The sequence below is a fragment of the Centrocercus urophasianus genome, unplaced genomic scaffold, assembly GCF_019232065.1.
Source record: "Centrocercus urophasianus isolate 14NV4802_14NV808 unplaced genomic scaffold, USGS_Curo_1.0 seq_18, whole genome shotgun sequence".
Taxonomy (NCBI): Eukaryota; Metazoa; Chordata; class Aves; order Galliformes; family Phasianidae; genus Centrocercus; species Centrocercus urophasianus.
In genome coordinates this window covers 9,403,847-9,430,570 of record NW_024884733.1, presented here as the reverse complement: position 1 = coordinate 9,430,570, position 26,724 = coordinate 9,403,847, and the positions used below count along the sequence as shown (strand labels likewise).

At 40.5% G+C, this 26,724-nt stretch overlaps 1 protein-coding gene across 1 annotated transcript; it reads right to left on the bottom strand.

Moving 5' to 3' along the window:
• Positions 1-204: 204 nt before the first annotated feature.
• On the bottom strand, positions 205-20,710 carry SLC25A24 (solute carrier family 25 member 24). Its single transcript, XM_042820001.1, has 10 exons — positions 20,510-20,710; positions 11,226-11,352; positions 10,101-10,188; positions 9,474-9,585; positions 6,768-6,926; positions 6,240-6,392; positions 5,312-5,419; positions 4,278-4,445; positions 3,005-3,155; positions 205-2,661 (listed from the first exon to the last, which is right to left on the bottom strand). Exons 1-10 carry the CDS (start codon positions 20,690-20,692, stop codon positions 2,483-2,485), a joined length of 1,428 nt encoding a protein of 475 aa, XP_042675935.1. The 5' UTR covers positions 20,693-20,710; the 3' UTR covers positions 205-2,482.
• Between the last annotated feature and the right edge of the window lie 6,014 nt (positions 20,711-26,724).

Here is a 26,724-nt window from a genome sequence, read left to right as displayed (position 1 = left end):
TTTTTTGACAGAATGATAATCAACTATGAAACATCTCAAACAACATTTCCAAATATGAAACAAAAATGAAGTATAGGCTAGTCTTAAAAACACTGTTACATAAATTGTTTGTTTCTCTTTTACAGCAAGTTGTACACCTATAATGCAATAAAGAAATATCACCTGTCTACTGGCCACAAAAAAGATCAGCACGCTTGAACCAGATAAAGAAACAAACATTTATTAGAAACTCGTAGTTTTACATAGCTAAAAAGATACACATTCATTTCTTAAGAGACAAAGAATATACAAATGAACAGTCATCACAGAGGCACATAATGAAAAATGAAATTTGAAGATGACTCCATCTTTTCAATGCTTGAAAGCATCACCAACATAATTTTCAATATTCATAATGGCACTTGCACACAAAAGTAAGGACCAAGTCTGGAAGACAGACTTTTCTGAAATCACGCACACAGTGGCTCATTGGCCACAGTCAGACAACATGATCAGGCAACATCACCAATCTCAAAATCCCACAAGATACAAACATGTTGGCAAAACCAAGAAACATTCAGATTGGAAAGGCTTCATACGCACGGATGATTTGGATAGAATGACTCCTCAGTTTTTTAAAAAAGTGCAAAGTCCAAGTTTTCCATAAATTGAAGGCCAAAAGACTCAGCCAAAGCTGTCATTTTCTAAAATCTGATAAAACATTTTATAATACAAATCTTAGGAAGTAATGTATCAGTTTATGAAGATAAAAAACAATCATGGAAGCACTGATCACAGACGTACATCTGACCTGCTGACTGAAGAACACGGCCCAGTTTTCCACACAAGGAACAAAGGGCACTTGTTGATGCGTTTGATTTTGTGTATACATACACATACACATGGGGCAACTATGTGTGTTTGGCTTCATGTGTACACACAGAGACCTTCAAAGGCCTTACAGGAACTTAGCATAGGATCTAAGTTCTTCCTGCAGCAATCCAATTTCAGGAAGTGATCAAAGAGAAGTGTTTTTTGAAGGTCAAGTTGAGTATAAAAATTGTCTCTGTAGATTTGGGATTACTGTAAATAAAGAATTAAGACATCATATAGACTGCAGAAAAAGCATAACAAAGGAGTTCAGCAGTAATTGCTTTTCTTACCTCAATATCTGGGACTGAAGGCCACTGAAATAAGACAAATCATACCACCAGCCCCAGCTCCACACCCCTCCAAGAAATAAAGGAAGAGGCTTATACATGGAAATACCTATTTTCTACATGGAGGAAGTGCTGCTTTCGTTTTCTCCTTTAAATGGAGTACTTACAACTTCCCTGTGTGTGCTTCACTTGCTTTGTTAACATGAACCTGATGGACATTAGAGAGCTGCAATTCCATTTGGTCACACAGACAAAAGTATTTCATGACCCAAATTTCATACACAGCACACAAAACTGTGAGGGAAAGCGGATTTGTCCTTCATGACAAGCCTTTAAAAACTTTACATAATAACACAATCCCTTATTTGCTAAAAGCACATAGGGGACTGTAACCCTTTGATACTAAGGGAAGAAATTATGAACAAGAAGCCTTTTGCTCTTCAAGGCAGCTATGATGAGCTTGAATTCTTGTCCAAGTCAGTTTCTTCCAACACAGCCAACAGCTAATTCATCACTAGCTTAATACTGGATCCTTCACCTCATTTTTAAACAGTAACTTACGCTTGTAGGAATGGATCCAGTAATCCAGTAGTCTTTTTCTGTTTCTGTATACTGGTTTTATAAGACATCTAACTGCAATCGAGAGCTTGTCATGCTAGCATTTACAAGTGCGAAAGCAGGTCCAAAGAAGCAAGATACCAAAATCATTGACTGCATTACAAAAAACATGATATAAATCAATTGAGGTATTCTAGATACCGTGGAACAGTAGTTTTTCAGGCTCATATTCATTATAGAAAAAACAGGTTAACTTGAAAATAAAGGTGGTGGGCTACATTTAATGTGTTACACTATTCCTTCCTGTATCTAAGGTAACAATGTTCAGAACTTAGATTGCCTTCAAAAATAATGATATTAAGTGCTTACTTCTAGAAGTGCAAAATGCTTTCTGTGAATGGCTTGAGGACAGGCAGCATGACAAAACAAAGTCACTTTCATCAATTCAGTATCAAGGCAGTATGAACTTCTCCTACCTTTGGTTTCATGTGAGACAAGTTCAGTTAGAGAAGACAAAAGAGTAAAATATGCATGATTATATGAATATGTAGGCATACAGTTGATTTAAATATACAGGGTTTTTTCCCTCAATTTAGTGACATTAAAGTGCAACATAGGTATCTGTTTACAAATGGTGTACAAGAAATTAAGTTTCCTCCCAATGGAGAATAAGAACAGAAGTCGCAGCATCTCTCCACAGTCTCTAATTGCAAGAACAGATTACTGAAGAAATCATTTTTGTTCTGTTAATTCCAACCAAATTAGAAATATCTCACCTTTCTACTTCAAGCTATTCCTAAATTCTGCTTCATTTTTTCATACACAACGTAACTGATACTGACAGCTGGAAGAACTTTCATAAAATTAGGGGCTATGCCCCTATAAAGTCCTTGGATTCCTTCTGTAGCAACAATTCTTTGAAAGAGGCTGACCATGTTTAGCTGTGGAGCTCCTTCCACCGATGCTAAAATAAGATGACAACGTTATTGAACAGTTGCAGCAATATCACAATTCTTCAGCAAGCATTAAACATCTGAGTAGCTGGCTTATCATTTTCAGGGCCAACAATTAAAATTTACGTCTTAGCAGCAAATCTCTTTTATCCCTAGATATTCCAGAGAGATCCATGTGCCTAAATCCCACTGAAATGCATTACTTACCTGCATATCAGATAAACTCTTAATTCTTCAAGCTTTTTCTTTTTCTTTTTTTTTTAAATCCTTCATGCCCACATCCCTGCTACAGCTGCCACAAATATCCTCATTTCAATGAGAACACACACACATTTTCAGAACAATTGGACTCACCTTGAGCCTGCATGCGTGTCCTGACAAGAGCAAGAGGGTAACTGGCTAACTGCCCACATGTGCTGGAAACAGTACCACATCCCAGTAACACAAAAACCCCTGGGTTAGCAGAGCTTGATGCATAGTGTTCTAGCCATGTAGTCTTTAAGAGCTGTCAAGATAAAAGGTTAAATAATAAGACAAGATATCTACATTTGAAAAAGTAAATAAATGTTTACTCTTAAGATCTGTTACGGATTTCATCCTGGAAAAGCATTAAGTTCACTAAAAGCACAAATGTATGACTGGAGTAAAGACTACACACAAAAACCTCTGCATGTGGTAAAGGACTGCAGACTGCAGCAGTTAGTGCCAGGAAAAAGATTCCTTAAATACCACGACACAACACCAGGCAGCAGTGCCCATGCTCTAGTTAACACTTGGGAAGGAACGACCCAGCATGTCATCAGGCACAACAGAAACTCATACAACCAGGCATGCCACTCCATGCAAAATTAGAGATGCAAACCATAGGACAGAACTTCCATACAGCTTGGAAAACACTTGCTGAAGCAATTCTGCTGACTCTAACTACTACTGTAAATCACAACAAGACTTCTGAACTAAAATAAAATTAGCCCATGCATATTAGTTACTTGACATATTCTGAAGCAACACTCAGTAAGTGAAGATAGACAGAACATTTTAATTGGTGCTGATGAGTGTAAGGTGCCAGTACTTTAAACAGCGCAGTGTTTCAAACTCATCACAAGAACAGCATGTTGGCTACAAAGAATTCTGCTGACATGCAAAAATACATAAGGAGTTCAAATTACTAGAATTCAACTACAAATCAAAAATAGCAAAAAATGAGATAGCTGCAGGACAGGTAACTTAATATGAACACTAGTCAAGTTTTTAAGGCTCAGGTTTGCTATATAAAGGTTATGTTCCCAGCCAATGGGGTCATTTAGTTACACAAGAGTGTTCTGTTACCAAAATCTAATACACTTTAACCTTACAAGCACACTTCTTGTCTGACAGAATGGAAGAAAAGAGTTCTGTGTGTTAGATGAAACCATTGCACATAATGACCAGTCTGTACAGGATCCCTCCAAAGGCAGCAAAAAATGACAGAACTGCAAGTCTGGTGAGTTCAGTAGCAATTCCCATTTACCAGGGTAACTGTAACATTACAGATGTATTATAAATCTGACTGAGTAACAGTAACCAATTACTCTGTTCAAAGATTAGTAGATGTTACACCAACATACAGTCAGCCATCTGAACTCACCTCATAAACAGCAAGGTCAATCCCAGCATAAGGAATTATACCCAAAATGTTAGGAATATAGCCTTTGTAGAAGGCCTTTGCACCTTCTCTTTTCAAGATCTTCTTAGCACAGTCAAACATCCCAGAATATTGCCCTGTTTTACCCACAGCCAACCTGGTCTTTAAAACCTGAAGGGAAGAATCAGTAGTCTTAATTACATAAGTATTTATTACTGTAGTTTCTAAATACAGGAAAACACAATACATACCTGCTTATTCCATTTTCTGGAACTGCTTTGAATTTGGAAGTACACGTCTTCTTTATGACTACTACTGTTAAAGGCTGACTAAGGGTAAGCTTCTTCAGATTTTATCACGAATGCAGAATATCACAAACATTATACACTAGCTTACAATTTAGTACCAAAATACACAGAAATATGTCCCACAGAGAAAAGACTAGTTAATCCATCAAATCTCTGCTGTAGCTGTTTTATTCTTCCTCTACATCCAGCTCCTCATCTGACTTGGCTCCCTATCATAATACAACTTCATTAGCTCTGTTCCAGACAAGATCATTTCTTGCTTATGCATATAGTGGGAAAGATATAGGTCCAATTCAGAAACAAGTCTGAATATGTACTTAATGTTAAATGCATTATAGGATTTCTTTTCCCAAACTAGCTTCCAATGACACATTTAATTGCATATTTCAAAAAGGACATTCATACAAAATGCAATCATACAATACAATAACCCAAATTTCTGGTGTGCACACACAGAGAAGTGATACCAACACCTGGATTCCCAGCATCTTTTAATAAGCAAAAGATACCTTAAAAGGACAGCTATACAAACAGGAAAAATGACAGCTATCAGCTAGAACAGCATCTATTCTAAAGTATCTAGTGCTGCAATCCTGAAAGGAAGTTAAAAGTAAAAATAACGACATAGGACAAAAGAGTGTATGTACACTCCTACAATAATTTCAAGTGCAAAAATGCCCAGCCAGATGTTTGGCAGATTCTAATGGAAGCAAATTCTCTGCTACTAACCTCCATGGGATAAATAGAAGTTTGTGCTGTTGCCCCGGCTAGAGAACCTGATACAAATCTTTCAATGGTGCCTAAATTTCCATCATCTTTAGTGAGTATCTTCTTATACTGTGAAGATAAAGCACATAAAACATCACATGCTTTTTAGAAGATGCAAGAGTTCCACTAGAGTTAGGAGTACAATAGAACATGCCTTTTCAAGCTTCACTTATTTTTTCCAAAAAGTCTTCACAAAAGAGGTAACTATTCTAACATGCAAAGATGTTGTACATTAAAGGCAACAGTCACTCACACTACTGTCCAGTACTCCACAAACAGCCTATAGTGTGCTGCCCAGACAAAGAGGGCTCTGACTCCCTCACAGATCAAGATGTCCAGATGAAGAACAAAAGCTCAGCTCATATGGACACCAGCAGAGATACATACAGTATCATTCAGGACAAACACTATCATGCAGGGACACAGCCAATGTCTGCTCCCAAAAGGGTGGGCAAGAGGAAGGAACAGAATGCTCACAGTTTCTCTACAGCATTTACATCTGCCACTCAGTCTTGCAATTCCCCAAAATTTGATTTTTGTTAATTTTATTTCACTGTTGTACAAAAACATGAAATACATTAATAAAGTCTTGCTTAGGCAAAAGGAAAAAAAAAAAAAAAAAAGCAATGATCAGTTAACTACATCAGAAATGTAGTTCATTTTCTAAAGGAGGATTAGGCCTTAACATGATGTGTAAAGCTGATTCTGAGGTAAATATAACTCTGAAATCCAGGGTGAGGGCATCTCATGCACCACTGTGATATTTGACTTAAAAAGAATCCTATTCAAATCCAGCCAGTGTAACACGCTACAGTTTTGGTTGTTCTCACTTTGAAGCTGAAAACGAGATTAACTCAGTACATTGTATCCTATGAAGTTATGAACCTACCTGTTCATAAGCCCAGAACTTAATAGCTGTCTCAGGAGCTATTTTGACAACATTTACACCATTTCCCCTCCAGAGTGATCGAACACCACCTTCTTTCAACATTTGCTTAAAACCACTGGCAATATTCATTTTGTTTGATTTTGAACCATGAACCTAAAAAGAAAAAAAAACAAAAACAAAAAAACCAACAGAGTAAGGGACAGTGCTCTGATTAGCCTGTAAAACTCATCACCTAAAGCAGCCAGTCACTGCATAAATACACCAACTAGCAAAAAAAAAAAAAAGAAAGAAAGAAAAAATTCACCATTGAAAATTTTATTTTAATTGCACAAGTAGTACAATATTTGGTTTACATTTTTGCTGACATCAATGTGGAAAACAGTAATGGGCACAAAATATAGAGCGTGTTAAAACACAACTAGATCTCCAGAATTTACATACTCTATTTGGCCATCAACTTTTTGTTACAGGTCTCTAAAACTGAGATGATAAAATGGAAATGAAGAAGTTCTTAGATGCTGCACCTACCTGCATCATTACTTTTAGACGATCTAAAGGTGCTGTACCTGTTCGAGAGATAGCACCAGCCACTCCTCCTGCTAAGAGCTGCTTCCACCACTGTCCACTCTTTTTCTCTTCCTCTGTGAACTCATCTGGAACAGTCAAACTATCTCCAATATCCAGCACCTATTAGAATCCAAAGCAAAGGGCTGCAAATAACCATCTTACTCCACTACCTCGATTTTACCAACAGTGCTAATTCCAAATTAACCTACCAGCTAAGAGCAGAAATAAAATGCTAGTTCAACATAAGTGAGTTAGTTTGCATTCAAAAAATTAACTTGCTACGTATTGCTATTGCTATTCAGTGAACAGTATTTTTAATTACTTCTAAACAGATATTGAGCAATATACCACCTACCCACCATTTCAAAGACTGCACCATCATCATTAAAAATTACGACAAATTTCTGTCTTGAGTATGACCCAAACAAAGACATCCTGTCATGACCAGTAAACGTTTTCAGAGAGCACTAAGGCTCAAATGCTTACTGTCAACGCTAACCTTCCACCAGACAGTCTTCTAGGATTAGCTTAGTAATCTCTTAAGGACACTAACAAGAGATTTCTCTCTCATGCTAATGCATTCACACATACGTGGGATTTTTTCTCCCTCCTACTGACATCTTAAACTAATCATTTTATAGTTGATATATCAGAATATTCAATTCCCAGTAGCTGTTGTGTATTGGCTTATAAAATGACTGTTCTATGAAGTTTCCTCTCATTAGCAGTTACTCTGAAATACATATTAATGACTTCTATTCAGCTATACAAGTTTGACATTTCTTTAACAGTTGCATCTTTGTGTTAATATTCAATATGATCAAGGAACATTCCAGTATTATGCCTTGGACAGCTTTATCGCTGAAGTCTGTGTTAATTGAACATGTCACTTAATGGATTCTTTGCTCTTCATGTCATTTATAAGCATGATAAAAACAGAACAATTGCACCAGAGATAATGAAAAGCTAATACTAGGCATAAAGAAAGCCTACAAAGAATCAGGAATGTTTCTATAAATGATAACAAGTACTGACCAGAAAGTATGTTAACTCACAAACCCATTTTTATTGCTGCTGATGTTGAGTTCAGACAATACACCCTAGTGAGATCTCTGTTAAGCAGGCTGACAACTGACTTGCTCGTTCAGACGGTAAAAATTGCAGTATGCAGATTATACACAAATTATTATGTAGATTACCCACAACTGGGGTAAGACTTCACTAGTCTGGGTATTGAACATGAAACAGATTGAAGAGAAAATCTTGTTTTTTCTGACATCCATGATTTCCAAATAAGGTGTCATCAGTTACTCAACAACAAATGGAGTCAGCAAAGTATCCATCAGAACTCTCAAAGTATAAAATCAATAGATTTGACAGATACTATATGCATATCTACCGGAGTTTAAACAATGTATCTACTGACCCCTAAATGCAACTTTAATAACTAAATCTAGCTTTAACTTCTTTTTTCTTAAATTTAGGAGAGATTTATAACCAAAGACCACAACTATCTTAATAACTGCCGGTGCAGCTATCTCCTCAGAAGATTCTGACAGCAATTAAAATTACATAATTATAAAAGTATATAATTAAAAAAAAGCAAACAGTTTCAAGAGCTGTCAGCCAGTCACGTGACATCTCACATCTGCTCTTATCTGAAGCACCAGCTGTGTTACTGCATAGCTGGATTTTGCTTGCTGAGATAACTGGGTCATAACTGAGCCCAAACCAGAACATCACAAGAAACATCTATACTCTTTCCTTAGGAATAATTAAGGACATTCCATAATAACAAAAATAGATAAATAATAAAATGAATAATTAAAAAATAGCTCTTATATTTAAAAGTGATACAAAGCACAAGCTGGGACCAAGCCTATCTGATCACAAAGCAGCACTCCAAGCACTTTTCTTCAGCAAACAGGAACCTGGTTTCTTTCTGGCAAGCACAACTGAATTTAGTCTGTGCAGTGAGAGCTGCTCAAATGTTTCACATCTCAGACTGTTTTTTATTATGGAAGTGCTGACCAGTCCCTCAAAGCATGATTGGTCTCAATACGCTCAAAGAAATTAATCTTCACCTAACTTTACAGATTATTCCATAACTATACAGATTACCCTCCCCTGTACCAGAAAAACAAAGTAAAGTGGATTGTTACTGGCTTATTTACCTTATTATTCTTTGTTTAAAGTCAGCCACTAAGGTGGTAAGAGCTCCATTCAATGCTAACCTAAAAAACTGTCTGCTTGTTGCTGTATATCCTATCATTCCTAAAGGAAATTCCGTAACACCAAACAACGCAAGAATGTATCATAGACAAAGACAGCTGTGATTTTATGGTAATGATAATATTACTAGAGAAATGCAATTACTGAACTGACTTCAACACAGGAGTTAAAATGTTTCCATGTATGTTTCAACACATCAAGAGCACTGAACATAAGAATGTAATGTAATGTTGAAGAGAATGCTTAATGTTATTACTACTTTCTATGGAGTATCTCCAAGAGAAAGATTTCCTTCTAGGAATTACTGGCAATTAAAAGGTAACTGAAGAATCTTTCAAATGCACAAAATATAACTGAAGTTGTTATGCTCAATACTATAAGTTGCCCTAGCAAAAAATGAACTTAAAAGATGCACTAAATTGAAGTTGAACTTACAGTGGAATGTTTCCAGTATCGGATTATTTCCTCTATGTCCGTAGCAGGGTTAAACATAAAATGATCTCTCCACTCATTCCAATCTACTGACATTGTTCCGTCAGCATCAATACTAAAAAACAAAACACAAACAGAACAAAACCAGCTAAGAAAACAGACTTTATTTGAAATATTGGCCATCACAGTGATCCATTCTACAGACAATATATGGAGACTTCAAGGGTAAATCTGCCACGGTATTTCAATACCATACATTTCTTATTCAAGTGTATCTAGCATTCTCTATTGTAAAATAGATACAGATATAGATACAATATATAGATATATATATAAGATACAGATACAATAGAAACAACCTTTGTTTCCAACAATATTTGTATAGAAATGAGGTATAAACATTCCCCTCCCAAAACCGTATGCTAAAACAGGGTTATATGCTAAAACAGGGTTATATGTTCTGGGGTTATATGCTATAACCCAAGAACAGATGGAATGTGGGAATTCCCAAATATGCACTACTGAAGTTACCAACACCATTTCAAAGTTACAAACCCATTCAATTGCTGCATTCTCTGAATTATAAGAAATATGAAGAACATAAAGAAGCTCCGAATATTAATTTCTGACCTTTGCAGGATCTTTTCTGCCTGTTTTTCTGAAATGTTTATACCCAGTATCTTGAGGGACTGGACAACTTCTGATGGCTCAATTTTTCCTTGAAACATAAAAAGAAAGATAATGATATATACAATACAGAGTCCAGTGGACTTAATACATTAGTCTGAGACTGCATTGAGAGACTGAATGTGCTCAAGTCTGTGGAGTCAGACAACATACATGACAGAGTCCTAAAGGAACTGATTAATGTGGTTGCCAGTCTCCATCATACTTGAAAAGTTGGGGCCATCAGGGCTGGAGCACCTCATGAAGACAGGCTGAAGGACCTGGGCTTGTTCAGCCTGGAGAAGAAAAGGCTGTGGGGAGATCTCCCTGTGGCCTTTCAATTTAAAGGGAGATTATAAATAGAAGGGAAATCAACTTTTTGTACAGGTAATAGGACAAAGGGAATGGTGTTAAACTAACCCAAACCTCCCCTCCTTTAGATGTCAGGGGGAAGTTTTTCCACTGAGAGAGCGGAGAGGTGCTGGAACAGGCTGTCCACAGAGGTTTTGGGTGCCTCTGGAGGTTTTTAAGAGCAGCGGGGATGGAGCCCTGGGCAACCTGATCCACTACATGATCTAGCAGTTGGCAACTTTGCCTATGGCAGAGGGATGGGACCTTGATGATCTTGAGGTCCCTTCCAACTCAAACCATTCAATGTTTCTAATATTCTATAACATCTACACAATAGCAAAAGATTATTTAAGAAAAGAATTTCAACAGAGGCAATGCATTTTTATTATCTAAGGACAGAGCAAAGGTAAGAACACTAAAATTCTACACCCAAATAAGATACGTACAGTAAGTTAACAGTTATTTTATCTGTAATTGATAGACAGTAACTTCCTTATAGCCTTACTCTCTACAAAGCAAAGACACCCAGATGAACAAATCTGGAAAGTAAAAAAAGAAAAGGGAAAAAAAGAGACTTATTTCACCCTACAGAAAACACTAACTGTGTTCCTGTTAAGCCGAAGAAATCAAGGATTCCCACACATAATTTTTTGTCTCCAATTTAAACAAAATTTAAGTCAAGATAACTTTGGAAATGTAGTTCCTCCAAACATTTGAACACATCAAATAGCAGCCTACCGTCATTGTTTTTGTCCAGGCTCTTAAACGCCAGTTTCATTTTCTTCTCATGATCTTTAAGATACTGCATAAATTCTTCAAAATCTAACTGCCCATCCTGGTTAGTGTCGCCAGCTTTAAAGATTTTCTGTTGGGAGAAAATGTAACATTTGACTTTATGAAATACAGCAACTCACAAGGTAACAACAGCATAACACAGCTGAGGTTTAACATGTACCATATTGGCCACACTGAGAGTCAAGTCAGGATAACACAGAGCTAACACACACTTCAGAGCTCGGTTTTGTCCCCAGAATTTAACAAATTCTTAGTAGCTTCATAATGACAAGAAAAAAAACAAACTATACTCAAAGATGGCGTTAGCTTTTATTCCCAAAACTTGCTTATTCAAACACAAGTTACACCTCCAGGGATCAAACCATCTGTGGAGGACAGCCTGGGAGATATGACAAAATCATGGCAGAAAACAATTCTAAGCCTGCGATTTTCTAGCTCTACTTGAAGTCTACAACATTCCAGTACAATTCCACAGTCTCAGCTATCCTCTTGAATCTAGTGGTCTATTCTGAATTACACTAGCAATTAACTATTTAACTACTGACAAAGAATTCCTCACCACACACACCACAACAACAGTTATCTTCCACTTTTGCATGTATTTGCTCGTAACTGCCCTGCTGATCAGACAGCCTGCATATAAAATTAACTATGAGTTGAACACATTATACAATTGCCAGCACAGTACAAAACAAGCCTGAAATACAAAAGCAATGGCATGACTGCCTAGGGCTTATACTTTTCATTCAAAGCACCAGAACAGTGTATCATCCTTATGTGTGAAAATACACTTCACAATAAATGGGAAATTAAAGCAACCTCTCAGGATGTAACAGCTGAGGCATGTCTGCAAGGGCAAAGCACAGAGGCGAGCAATGCCCAGGCTAGCAAGCTCTGCAGGACGTATCAGCTTGGATCTGAAGCCACAGTACAAACTGCTCCTTAAACAGAGCAGTAGACAGCAGTGGGATCAGGACAGAAGGCCCAGCAGCAGTGCTCCAGTGGGCACTGCCCACCCTCTTCATGTACCCACAGTGCCACTGGCTCATCCAACAGGATGCAAAGAACAGGGGAAGGAAGTTCATCCCAACGCTTCTGCTCTAAAACAAAAGATTTGAGGGGAAGTTATGTCCCGTTTCTTCATTTGGGCACTAGTTCCTGTATTGTTGCTCAGTGTGGGTAATCCCAAGAGGACAATGCACAGTACAAGAGCAATCTGAAAGCATGAGTTACTGAGCACATGAAGGTATATTTACAGCATATGCCAAAAATTCTTCCAAACACCTTCTATTTTGCAAGACTGTCTTGCACAACTGCTAAGTAAATCAGCAGCATTTGCTTGGTCGTTGTAATCAACAAAGTCTGTTTTATTTTACTTTTTTTTTTTTTTTTTTTTTAAACTTCCACCATGACACACCATAATTAGTATAAATCCTCAAAAGGGCAAAGTCTAACAAGATTAGCCTACAGACACCAAACATAAATGAAGCTGAGAGTTCTGGTCTGGTTATTGCTTTCAAAAGTGTTCAGACATCCATAATGTCCCCTTCATCTTTCCTTATCCACACACTAAAAAGTTTAATGCTTAATCTCAAAAAGAAAAAAAGCAAAGAAAACCCACCCAAAATGTATAGTACTGATAGGGTTCTCAATTAAAAGGCTAAGGATTACATGGTACTCAACAGTGAAATATATGGGCAAATTATTTAGCTCTGATAATGCAGCACACTATGCACAGGGAAATCTATGCGAGATATCACATACTCCAATAAAGGTGTTTGATCTCAGCTGAGAAACATTTCTGTGGTTCTCTCCTTAATATACTCAGGTTAGCTGTTGATTCTATCAATAACTCATCAACAATAATCTACTCATCAATTCAGTTACATGTAATGCCCACATCCTACAAAAACAAACACATCATATTTACTTAAGTTTATGGATGCATTCCTGACAACCACCTTCTAATAGACAAATCCATCAAAAGAAGTCCATTAAGAATGACTCTTGGCAGAAGGAGCCCCTGCACTGAAGACAATGCCATCCCAACCCTTCACCCAGCACACACAGCATCCTGTATCACATGGTCCTCCCAACCAACTCAGTAGGGGTCAGTTATGTAAACTCTCATCAAGACCAGCTGGTACTGCTCCCTACCTGAGCCACACAAATAGGAGACAAGGAAAGTGTTGTTCTGGCTCAGAGGCACAATAAAACATACGCAACATTCCAATTACAAATCCTCCACTGCTCAGGATGACGTGAGCCAAAGAAAGCAGAAATTCCTCAGAGGTTCACAGAGCCGGCAATTAGCGTGTGTGAAGGGGGCACCTTTCTCTCCATCTGCCCACAGGCACACTTCATGTTGCAGCAGCTAGGAAGCCACGTGCATGAGCCTCCACCTATCCTGGTCCCGCCATTCTTTTACAAATTTCAAGCCTGTTTGAGCAGAATAGAAACAGCAGGGAACAAAAATGCACTCTGTACCTCAGCAGGCACACACACTGTCCCCCCTCTCCTCCCCCAAAGATCTGAAAAGTTAATATAAATAAAAGCTTCTTAAAGCCTGTAAAACTGTACTCTTTATGTAAGTGTTGAAGTTTGAGACTGAAACCCCAAGCCTGGGGGACAAACAGAGCACTCTGAGAAGTGCCTTCCACACAGAGGACAGAAATGGGCCGGTGGGAGCTGCACATTCCCTGGGCACAGCCCCAGGAAGCCAGCAGGTGCTGCAGCGAGTGCAGTGCCAGCTCCCACATGCAAACTGCTCACTCACGGCACATGCAAAAACTCAGCCCAACTAGATCAGATCGTGCTGGACCACGTCTGCTTGAGTTGTGAGCTGCTCCAAGGAGGGAGATGCCACAGTCACCCTGGACAAGCAGTGTTCAGTTACCTCACTGGTGTCCAGCAAGAGATCAGACTGCTGCTCCTCATTTCATATACTGCCAGATAAGACATTTCACATAGTTATAACCACTTGTCACCACATCACTTCCTGCTTCAACTACTTCTCTGGTGGAAAACTGGATGCATTTTTAACATAGGCGTGTTTACAACAATGGAGCAGGACCAACTTAGGTGCCAGCTGCTGTGTGCAAGCCCTGGGAACCAGTGCTAAGCGTGCCCAGCACTAACACCTGCCACGCACTGTTGCTACCAGGGAACCACGTTACCCTTCGGTAGACCCAGCCCTGAGTCACAGGAGTTTCTTTTCTTAAGCGCTGCCATTTCTTTTCTCATCTAAAAATCTCAACCAAGAAGCATAAAGATAATCTGCTATACAGTGAAGCAGTGACCAGAAAGAACTGCTAAGAATTTACAGAGCTACAAATACTTAAAGATCTATTTGGATCATCTTTCATTCTCGCGCTGCGGGCCTCCACACATACAGACTACAACACTCCTGTGCTGACCCTGTTTGGCCATGACATTCCTTCCATTTTTACTTTTTATAACAATTCTTTCACTCCTGTTCTTCTGCTTTGTAGTTTGTTACACTCTGCTTTCCAGGTCCTGCACAGCAAGGCTACAGCAATTCGAGAGACCAAAACTAGACAAATAGTGAAGAACTTTCTTACATAAAACATTTTTTCTCCAGAAGGGTTCCTGGATGTGAGAACCTAAGCCAGCGGGTCTGTTGAAAACGTCAGCAAAGTTACAGACCCTAAAAAATCCTGACTTCAAAAGTGTCCCAATGAATTATCAGATTACTCTGTGCCAGTCATGGACTTGAACACATTCACTGCTATAGAAAAGAAAGAAAATGCAAAACAAGCAATCATAGTTCTTTCATGTACACTTTTCTTTTAAATCTACACTTGAGTTTTCCTATGGTACTTGTTGTAACTGTTTTTGCATTACGTATAAGCCACCACATTCTTCTGGTTACAAAACTGAACTGTGCATGAAGTGGGGCTACTCAGAACAAATGATTGCCTGTATTAGCCTGTTATTACAGCTCATTAATACAACTTCCAAAAAAATTAACAGGAAGAAATCCATCAAGAAATTACTGGGCATTTCTGGCTTCCTATTCTGCTAATTACAAGCAAAAATAAACAGTATTTAAAGACTCAGAATTGGTGCAATTAGCAATTCATTGTTCTGTAATCTATGGCTAGAGCTCCAAAGGGCACAGTCACAGATACTGCACAGAAAACAAACCAACACCAAGGTAAGAACAGTGTGTCTTTTGGACACAGAAGATACATGTTTTCTTTCAGTATCCTTCAGATGCCTATCTCAAGGATACTTCTCCGCAGCAATCCTGTCATTCCCTTCTCCTCCCTCTATTCTGTTCTTTCCATTTTTGCCTCAAAAATAATTAGCGTCAGTCATTCACATAACTCCGCATTTTGCAATTATAAATGTTTTAGACTGAAATCTACTGGGATCCAGCCGCAGCTTGATCACAAGCAGCCTTGGTCTTCTCTGGACACACATCCTCTCATACCAAGAACTGGTATTTTTTTTCTGTTTTTTTTTTTCCTACCTGTATCTGCCAAGACTACACAAATCCATAACACAAAATGATAATGTGAAACACAGTAGAAAAGTTTATTAAAACCACTCTTATGACAGAGCATTTGAGGGATAAGCACAGAATGAAGCCAAAGGGCCCCAAGTTGCACCCACACATCGCTCCAGTCAATGAGTCCCAATAACACTAACAAATAAGACCGCTGTTGAAGTTCAAAAATACCTCCCGGCATCCTGCTTTGAGCAAAGCAATCATTTGCATTACCTCCCTAGAAATCCCACTATATTTTCACATCCCATTCTTATTTGTTCACTTCTTTCCCAAAGGCTATCATGGCATTTAAACGGTACCCAGCAGGTGACACTGTCAGACACCGCCATAAACAGAGCCCCCCATCCTGGTACAGCAGACACGCACTGTTTGCAGTAACAGATCCTTCCATCAGCTACAGTTTCTCCTTCCTGCTCTTTGCCCTCAGCACCTCACTCTGCAGTAGGGAAGGGTGAGCCACAGTCTTCTTACTGGTTCATCGCAGGTAAGAGCAAAATCACAAGTTCCATTAACACAACTGATTACTCCAAGCAGACCATGTTCTGACTGCTGAGAATTCAGTGTCTTTGGTCCCCATTTCCGTTACATGGAGGTATCTCATCACACTGCTTCTTCAACTAAAAGGGCCTTCACATAGCTGGGCATAACTAGACTTACATTTCAACCTGACAGACAGACCAAATAAGATCGTACTGTCTCCAGAATGCAGTTATTCATTCCAATACTATCTTCCTACGTCTAGCTCCAGGACTCAACACATAAATAGATCCTGAGTGTGAATGGTTGGCTGTTTCTAGCAGAAACTGAAGCTTAAAACATGGAGCTTGCCTCCTGCAGGTTTACTGTAAGGATTGATTGCAACAGAAGGAAAGGGTGAACAAAAATAGTATAACCATGCACACCATGTATGGTGCTCGTATCTAAGAGACTCACTGCATTCTGAAGACACGGGATGAGATCATTTGCGATCTGATCCCAGCATCTTTTTAGTATTGCTATCAGACAACTCTCCTAACCCAAATTAACTGTACAATAGCTGTTAAAGTAGTTGTGGAGATCCATCTGATGTTTTCACCACACTGGATTCCTTCTTTGTAGGCGCTGACATACAATGTTAGGAATCTTTTGCAAAGCTTTACAAAGTTATCCTTTCCTAGCAAGTAATATACTACAAAATAAAAAAGGAGTCATCCTGGCAGCCTTTAAGAAGCAGACATTTCGGATTTTTCAGTGGTTTACTTTTCTGTCACACACTGACAGGAGGCAGGTCAAACAGACCGCAAAGTCAGGAGCTTCTGTCACTTTGGGCTAGGATGCCTTTCTATGGAGAAAAAGAATGATTCTTCCTTAAAGAGGAACAAGTTACCTACTTGCAACACATTAATCCGATATCTACTGTGTTACTTCATCTAAAGAGTGTCCCATCGTACATTAAACATCAATAAAACTGTCAAGAAAACAGATGAAAGCTTAATTCAAAGGAGCGCACATGTCTATTGCTCAAATGGATAGCAGCTCTGTAACTTCAGAAACCACACAAACTCCTAGAGAGAAATACACATTGTTTCAGTGCAAAGAGAAAAGCAGTAATAAGAGCATAATCACTAATTTATAGCATGAAGGCGATGACTTGGGATGAGCCAATAGACTTTGCAGGGAAACAAGTAAGCCATCTGTTGTTTACCAAAAGTTAGCCAGGAGGGAGCAGTGTTCACCATGAGTACAGCGACCAACACTCCCAAGGAGACATGTTTCACTACAAACAGGAGGTTTTTGGAGATCTAACCCAGACTTGCACCTTATCAAGTGAGTGCAAGGCCTGACACCCTGACTCAGCCACAAGAAAGTGCAGTCTGCTCTTCTATAGGATATCCAAAGGTCTGCTCATACCCACATCGCCATGCTATTGGGCAGGGCAGAACCCTTGGCCACATTTATAATATCGCTCCATTTCATTTCCTTACTCATTAGTTAATAGCAATTATAAGATTATTTCTGCCTCCCCAAACATAAAGGTGAAGACTACATATGTAACTTCATTAATAAAATGCCTTTTTACCAAGTAGTAAAAAGTTTATTGAATTAAACACCAATCTAGAGCCTGAGATAGGGACTAAGTGGGAGAATGCAGCTTCAAGTAGTGCCTCAAGTAAGAGCACAAGAAGCAGATTAGTTGCATAAAGACAGGAAGGAAAGCAACAGCAAGTCTCACTGAGGCTCTCCTACTATAGGAAGTCTTTTCAAGTAAAAACTATGTGCACCATTGAAATGGTGAGCATATAAATGTTCTAGTGCACTCTAGTAATTGGTTGACCCACCTCAAAAGCCTGATGTGACTCACGGCTGACTGTTTACACTGTGTTTCTCAGGAAACTAGAACAGCCCGTTCCTACTCCCCATTACAGCAGTGAGGGTGTAGCTTATCTCAATTGATTTCATAGGTTTCACTACCAGTTTGTCCTGCATCAATCAAGGCTTGGACAGACACTTAGGTCTGCGCTTTGCATGGAAAACATCATGCGGAACATAAAAATCACTTGGAACTTCACTTATGAGTTGCTCAAAACTTCAGAAACATGTCACTTATGTCTCAGGACTATCAGTAAACTATGTTGGAAGACCATCCTCATTAACTGTCAGAAAACAGGACACCTATCCCTTTATTGTTCTCTTTAACTAAAAACCCTAGATTGTTACAGTCTAACTGGTACAACAGGTTTTCAACAACTTGTACATAATGCGTGACTGGAGCTTGCGACCAGTTCTCATGGGTAAGCAGACCCAACTGTCCTTCCTTAATCAACCAAGGGCCGAAAATCCAGGTACACTTATTTCATTACAAAGATGATTTTGACCACAAGCAATATTCAAGTGGAAGTATGCTTACGACTCATTTATACTCTCACAGTAGCACCATTCAACTCACACAAGACCTGCAGGATACTTCTCCTTCAGGCATCTAAGGCAGAGAGTTACATATATCAAGAGGGAGGAAAGCAGACCAAAACCTCTGGAAGGAATAAGGAGTGTGCCAGAATTAGCACAAGGTCACTGAAATTGAATGGCTTACCCAACATATCTCTGAGCACTCTTGTCAAAATTTAAGTTCACCTCTCTCATCCTCTACCAGAATCTACACAATGGCTCACTCTGGCACAGTACTGGGACGCTATCTGACTGCTCTTGATATTGAAATAAAGAACAGCACCATTAAAGTAACAACTCAAGCACAGACCTCTGCTGTCCCTGTTTAGCCCACCACACCTACATCTGACTTGCAGAAGTACAACTGAAGTCCAAATTCCTCAATGTCGTTTGGAAGTTATGTCTGCTGAAAGATGTATGAAGCCAAACAACACTGGTTAAGCATCAGTGCACACCACCATCAGCATGAGCCCAAGCCATACATCTCACATGACCGCAAATACAAGCTACCTGCTTTCCAAAATAATTTTCATGTCCACGTACCAGTTCTGTTTCCTAATGAAAGATCGGCACAAGAGAAAGTGTTACAACTGCTAGAATTAATGGAGCCCACTGAAGACAACTTCAACAGCTTCAGTAAACAATACCTTATAAAGAGATAAAAGTGAAACCTAGAAGCTGCTCCTATAATGCAGACTTGCTTTATCACACAAATACTTCCACCCTCAGAATTGGGCATTAAATGATTTTACATTCTGATCCTGAGGCATCATCGAAAACAACTAGAAAACAGAAGTTTCTCATCCAGGTGCAGATCAGATTTGGTGGCGTAAGAGCACTTCAGCACTTGATTACTCAAGTTTTACTGACTTAGGCAGAAACCATTCATAAAAGGGAATAGAAAAACATCGCAGTCACAGAATGATAGTACTGACTGGGTTGGAAGGAACCTAAAAGATAATTGGGCTCCAACCCCCTGCCATGGGTTAGCTGGCACCTGACAGCTCCAGCTGCCCAGGGCCCCCACCCAAGCTGGACTTGAGGACCTCCATGAATGGGGCATCCACAGCTTTTCTGGACAGCCTGTGCCAGGGCCTCACTGCCTCAGAATAAAGATTTTTTTTTCCTAACACCTAACCTAGAACTCCCCTCTTTTGGTTTTAAGCCATCACAGTCACTGTAGAACCTGCAGAACAAAGCGAGAGCTGTATCTGTTCAGCGGTCACAAGGTTACCACTATACTCAAGCGCTTTTACACGCAGGAGCTGTGACACCAGCTGCCACCGCGTGCCGATGGAGAGCTGGGCTCACCCGCTTGTTCTGACTCTGCTGCCAGCTGCCACACGACTGAAACAGAATCTTACCTACCCACTGGCCACACACTTACTCTGACCTAGATCGTGCAAACAGCGACTGACACCACAGCCGTGAGCTACATCCTTCCCCGCGCTGGGACACCATCGCACACCACGCAATACGGGCCAAGGAAGTGCAGAAGTGATGAGCGATGACTAAGCTAGGCCAAGCCCGTCTGGCAACAGAACCACCGGCTGCTACGCTCTGAATAGCGTTTGCACTCGAGTTACCACACTTATAACCGTACAGCACAGCTCCCGGAGCAGCCCCTAAGCCGGCGGCACACGGCTGCGTCTCGGGCAGCCCCGGCTCCGGGCAGCCCCCGTGGGCAGCGCCGCCTCTCAGCGACCCTCGGGACGAGACGCGGGCTGCGGGAGGGACCGCCTCGAGAAGGGCCGCGCCGCGCTCCTACCTCCTCCGCCTCCTTGCCCAGCGGGATGCCCATGGCTTGGAGGCCCGTCTGGAGCTCGGCGATGTCCACCCTCCCATCCTCGTTGAGGTCCAGCTTCTTGAAGAGGTTGGCGTACCGCGAGTCGGCATCCCGGCTCCCGTCGCAGGCGGCGGGCAGCGCGAAGAAGCGCAGGAGCGGCAGCATGGCGCGGGGCACAGCGGACGGCCGCACACAGCCGCTCGGAACCCCGGGACCGGGCGCGGGCAGGAGGGGCCGCGGGAGGAGCGGGGCCGGCCCCGCCCGCGACGAGACGGAGAGCGGCGGCACCGCCCCACCCGCCCGAGGCGGCCGCGAGGGGCGCGGCAACGCGCGCGGCGCCGTGAAATGGCCGCTCCTCCCGCCGCGCCCCGCCCCGCGGCAGCCATAGGAGCTCTCGTGGGGGCACGGCGCTCGGCTGCGCGCAGATAGCACCGCTCCCCTGTGCTTTCTGGAGGCGTGCGGTGAGGCTCGGAGAAGCGCTCCGGCAGTGCTGATGTGTCAACCTACAGTAGATAAGCGTCGCCAGCGCTGAATGTAAGCAGACCGCCCTGCGCGAGGCGCCCATGGGTCTCATACGACTCGGAAAGGCGTCTGTTCTATCACGCACCGGCTGTGATGCGCTGCTGCCAACACACCCGATGTAGGTGGCCTGCTCTCAGAGAGCACTACCACCTTAAATAGTTGCCATACCAGTGATACTCCGAATCTTAACAGGGCTATATTGGGATCACCGCAGTCACTGCGCAGCGCTGAAACCACACGAGCAGCCGCTGGGATAACCCACAAGGGATGTCCTCCAAATGGCTCGCCTGGGTCAGCCGAGTAGAACAACGACAAGGGGAAACAATTGGCTCATACGTATATCATGGTGCAAATGCCAGAAGGCAAAGCACCCACTCGCAGGCACAGCTGGCATAGGAACCAAAGGACAGCTAACAGAAGCAGGCTGTTCACCTGAGCACTCGCTGTCCATCTGGGAGCTGCACTGTGGCCAAGCACAGCCACGCCAAACACTGCCCTCCTGCTGCATTTCACAGTCAGTGCGCAGCCACAGGGAGTGTCTCAGCCTCGGAGCAGGAGTTTGGTGGCCCTGTCCAAGGATTAATCAATAAAGCTCATCTGGTACATTGTCACTCAATAGATTTACCTACTGAGTTCGACAGGATTGAATGAATTACCTTGTATTTCTAAAGGCAATATGATTTCACTGTAAGTTTATCACTACACAGAATAAATCAGGTGGGAAGGGACCTTGCAGGGCTCCGGTCCATCCTCCTGACCAAAGCTCAGCTGTGAGTTCAGCTCAGCATTTGTCCAGCCTTGTAATCTCAACAGATAGGGACTGTGCAACCTCCCAGACAGTGTGTCCTACCTGACATCACCAGGAGAAAAGTTTCCCCTTCAATACAGTCTAAGCCTTTCTTGTTTCAGTTTCTACTTGGTGTCTTATATCCTTCCACCCTGCTCCACCGCAAGGACCCTGACCTCATTTCCTCCATAACCTCCATTAACCAATGGGGGGAATGAAGGCTTCTTTCTATGCCTCACAAAGGTTATTCTTGTACCAGTTAGGAAAGCCCACTTTCTTCAGCATCTCATGGAGAGAGTCCTCCAGGCTCTCCCATGCCTGGTGACCCTCTGCTGAGCTTTCCAGCTTCTGCCATTCAGATACTAGGGAGCCCATAACTGGCCTGGACTCTCTAACCACAGCCTAATTTGCACTAAGCAGAGAGGAACAAACACTTCCCTCCTTCTGCTGGCTGCAATCCATTTCATACAGCCTGGGGAGCAGCAAGTTTTTACTTCCAGGGCCCATGCTCAGCATGCTCTCTGGCAAGAATTGCTCCTCGGTCAGGTCTCCAGCCTGCATCATTGTGAGAGGTTATTCCATCCTACATGCAGTACTTTTAATCTGTTCCTGCTCAAACTCATAGGGTTCCTCACAGCCCATTCCCTCATTATCTCTGAATGGCAGCCCCACACCTAAAGACAAGTGACTCCCTCCACACTCTTGTCCTCCCCCCCTCCAGGTAGCTGATAAATGAGACGGGTCCAAATTACCCATTACTTTGGCCATACAGCGAACTTTAACTAACCTGCACCTTGCAACAGGCACAGCCTGAACACTCTTCACTTCTTTCTGGAAAGAATGAACATGAATGTTGCTGAGGCCACTGCAGCTCAGCATCAAAGCACTCTAGTGTAGTCTTCAATTCTGTATCTGTTATTTTTAACTCCTGCCGTCACCCTTACATCTTCAAGAAAAAATAAAAAAAAGAAAACAGGGAATGTAACATTATCCTTTATCACAAATCACATCATGCAATTAAAAACTATCTATACTAGTGACTGAATGCACTCCATAGAAATAAGCAGAAGTGGGGATGAAGCAGCTGCACAAGTTGACTAGCAGATCATATTTCTGACATGCAACAGGACCATTATCAGAGGTCTTAAAACAGTTTCTTTTATGAGTATCATACCAAACACTGTACTTAAATATTAACACAATGTATACACTAGAAACATGCAAAAATTAACACCAAATACACATTTTACTTGGCCTCAATTTTACTCAATATTGTCAGTTCATGCCATTCACATGTTCAGCATCAGATAATCACTTCCACAGAATCAGTAAGACAATATATAGGCACTCTCAGGAATTCGCAGGCAGTGAGTGGCAGCTTTTTCCTAGCAGCATGATAACAAACACTGCATTTTGGCCATTACTTTTTAACATATACAGCTAATGCATGTGTACACAAACAAAATGCCATCTAATAAAAAAAATGTTAGCTGAAATTAGCACATGTAGTAGAACTGAATAGAACTATTATCTGTTATAATTGAACTGAAGTACAGTAATGCCCAATAGGGATGATTAAGAAACAATCAAATCAAGCAGAGAAATTCAGTGGGACACTGGCTTTTCTCCTAATAACCCTGGAGCTGTTGATAGCCCAAAAGTAAGAGGAGAAAAAGAAAAGATGCATTTAGTCTTCCTGAGGAAAAAAGGAAGAAAAGCTAGTTGTAGCATGTTTGACTAGGATAAACGTATCAGGACAGTTATGATCTGTACCACACATTATGCTGTTAAAAGCTGTGTGGGAAATTCAGCCACAACACAGAGCTACAACTCTGCTTATAGTATTCATATTTACAGACTGAAAATGCAAGTTATATTTAATTCATCCACCTGTTTAAGGTGCGAAGCAACAAGAACTTAATTTTTCACTTGCCCTTGTTTCCGCAGAAATGAAGTAGTACAGGTGTGTGCAGGAAGTTTAAGCAGTGTGACTTCAGTATGAGTAGCTGACAGGAAGAAGAAAAGCAGATCAGTGTCTCAGACATTTTTGCATCCATAGATAATCTGTTAGCTATGCCTGAGAGGAAGCCATTGCCCTTGAAAGATGCAAACTAGTCAGGCCTAAGCAACATGCTGCATAACATTCAAAACCACAACCACAAATGCATTTCCAGATCTCTGCTTAATTTACGTATCTGGGAACTAGAGATTATGTTTCTGCTATTATGAAAATAGCACTACCAACATTAATTCTTCTACAGATGGTCTTAGATGACGGGGTTGGGAGCTGCATTATTTACAAAGTTCTTTGTTAAGGAGTTCGGAAATGCTCACCTTCCTGCACAGCCACAAAGGGCGTCTGTGAGTCAAGAAGCATCCTCACCTAAAATATGCATCTAGAACAGGATTGAAATAAAACTCTAATACCTGTATTTTTTTCCCCACTGATATCAACACTGAATAGTATCAGAACATCAAAAAAAAATCTGTTTAACTCAGTAAAAGAGCTTTTAATTAGTATGCATTAATACACAGTAATTCATACTAATACATCAATGTTTAAATCACATCAATGCTACCCATTTAGAGGAAGTACTATAAATATCAGAAAGCCTAAGAGGCTAGAGATAGACTTAGCATATTTTATTGATGGACTAAAAGGTAGTTGAATTGCTTTATGTGATGAAGTGTTTGCTTGAGATACCATAGCTCTAACTGTAGAAAAAAAGAGAGAACAATACACTTGAAAATACCTTTGAATTGTGCATGTTACCTACTGCAGGAGCCAGAAGTCATTTCTAGCTTAATACTGTGGACTACTGGGAAGATAAATATTTTTTCATGAGATCATATCCAATTCTGCAACACAGTTCAAAAAAAGGCCATTAAGAACAAGCAACCAGTTTTTGTCAACTGAGTGAGCGAACCTCAGGATACACAGGATAAATTAGAATATGTCAAAACAATAAAAAGAAAAGTCACAGCTAAAGGATTGTTTGGTTTGGGATACAGTGAATACTGCTGTGCTATAGTTTGAAGTACAGTTAATTAAATCTCCACCAGCACAGAATTTTTCTGTTGGCCTTCACACAGACCCTTACTAGCCAACACTTCAGACCCTTACTAGCTTTTACAAAAATGCACTGATCAATTCAGATCCTGTGATTCCTCCACACTGTCTTTCCTAGCATGTGGTTCCAAATTGTTTCATCCTGACAAGAGGTACTATGTCTTTGTTAAGACTGGTGCCAGAATACAGGAGTGTTGTGTGATTCAGGACACTGATTTGTTAGCAGATAAATCAGAGCCTGCCTATGTGGGTTAATACTAAATACATTCAAGCATTTTTGGAGGACTGAGACTTTACAAGCAATATTTTGGGAGGACTGAAACTTTATTTTAAACAGTACAAGTAATTCAACAATAGAGCTTACTTAACCACATCACACTCGCGCCCACTGACGTCACTTCTCAGTTTAATTTAGTTTCAAACATCCCATTTCATCTCTTTGACAACAGTTACAGTGCTTACTGTACTGTTGCAGTGCAACTGTACTGTTGCAGTGCAACTGTTGAAAGCACTGATCTGGGTGCAGGTTACAGCCCGAATATCATCGCAGTTCAAGACCAGAAAACATCCTAAAGCACAAACAAAGAAAAGAAAATTCTACCAGTTCCAAATACTGTTATTCTCAGGGGGAAAAAAAGCTGCAAGGCAAGAATAAGAGTGCCCAGCAGGGAAGTAGCATTACAATAAGGGCACCAGAGGAACACAGGTTACTTAAGTAACATCCCATCTCCAAAGATAAACATGAATGCTTCAGAGTATTTTAAAAGCCCCGAGACATTGATTTTGCCTACAAACAGCTGCCTATCCATAGAAAACATTTCTATTTATTCCTACTATTGCATGACTGAATTCCTACATTCTTCAGAAAAAAAGACTACTTTTGAGTTACATTTTTTATCTAAATGTAACCGTGAGGTTTGAAGATACTGATTTCCTCAAAACCTTGTTTTACATATATTTAATAAGAAATCCTTTTTATTTGAAGTGTATTAGTTTCTCCTACAATGAAAACAAAAGGAAAACAGGACCTACAATAAAAAGTCAGAACTTAAACCACACAAAGACAGCCCAATAACAAAAACCACATGTAAGTATAACTTAGGAACTACATTTATAATAAAAATTCTATGATAGAGCTATAACAACCATTTAGCTGAAACCCAGTATCAGAAAGAAATTAAACTGCACAACAATAGAAAACAAAAACACAACCAAAACAACCCACCACCCAGTAATAAAAAGCACAAAACCACCTGCCTTGGGGCTGTGCTTATATAGATCCCTGGTAGGGTGTAGGTGAGGCCCCAGGTGGGGCTGCTTGGGGCCCTCAACACATGTATTAGCTTACACAGCTTTCTGGGAGCTTTCACCTATGTAAGGGTCTGTATGTTAGTTTTGGACCTTCAAATGGCTTGTGAAGGTTATTAGCTGCTTTTTGTTTAACTCTTAAAAAGGAGATTTAGCATTTTCCTGTTTTCTTTAAGGCATGGTGTATTAGGTCTGTTTGTAGGTTTTTTGTTTTGTTTTTTTTTTTTTTTTTTTTTTGTGCTTTTTAGTTGTGGGTTTTTTTTAAGTGCTGATGTTTAAGATATTTAAAGCTCTTATTATAGTTATTTTTTTTTCCTGAGTAACTGTAAGAGTTTTCTTTTTGAACCTGAAGTATTTCTATGAAATTAAGAAATGCTGGTGTGTTTGTTCAAGAAAGGGATACTTTAGCTTAGCTTGATGGCAGGTAGATCTAGTAAAGCGTATTATCTGCTCTTTTTAGGTGCTGGAAGTATCAAATTCATCTAAGAGCAGTGAGGCATGTAGGATACA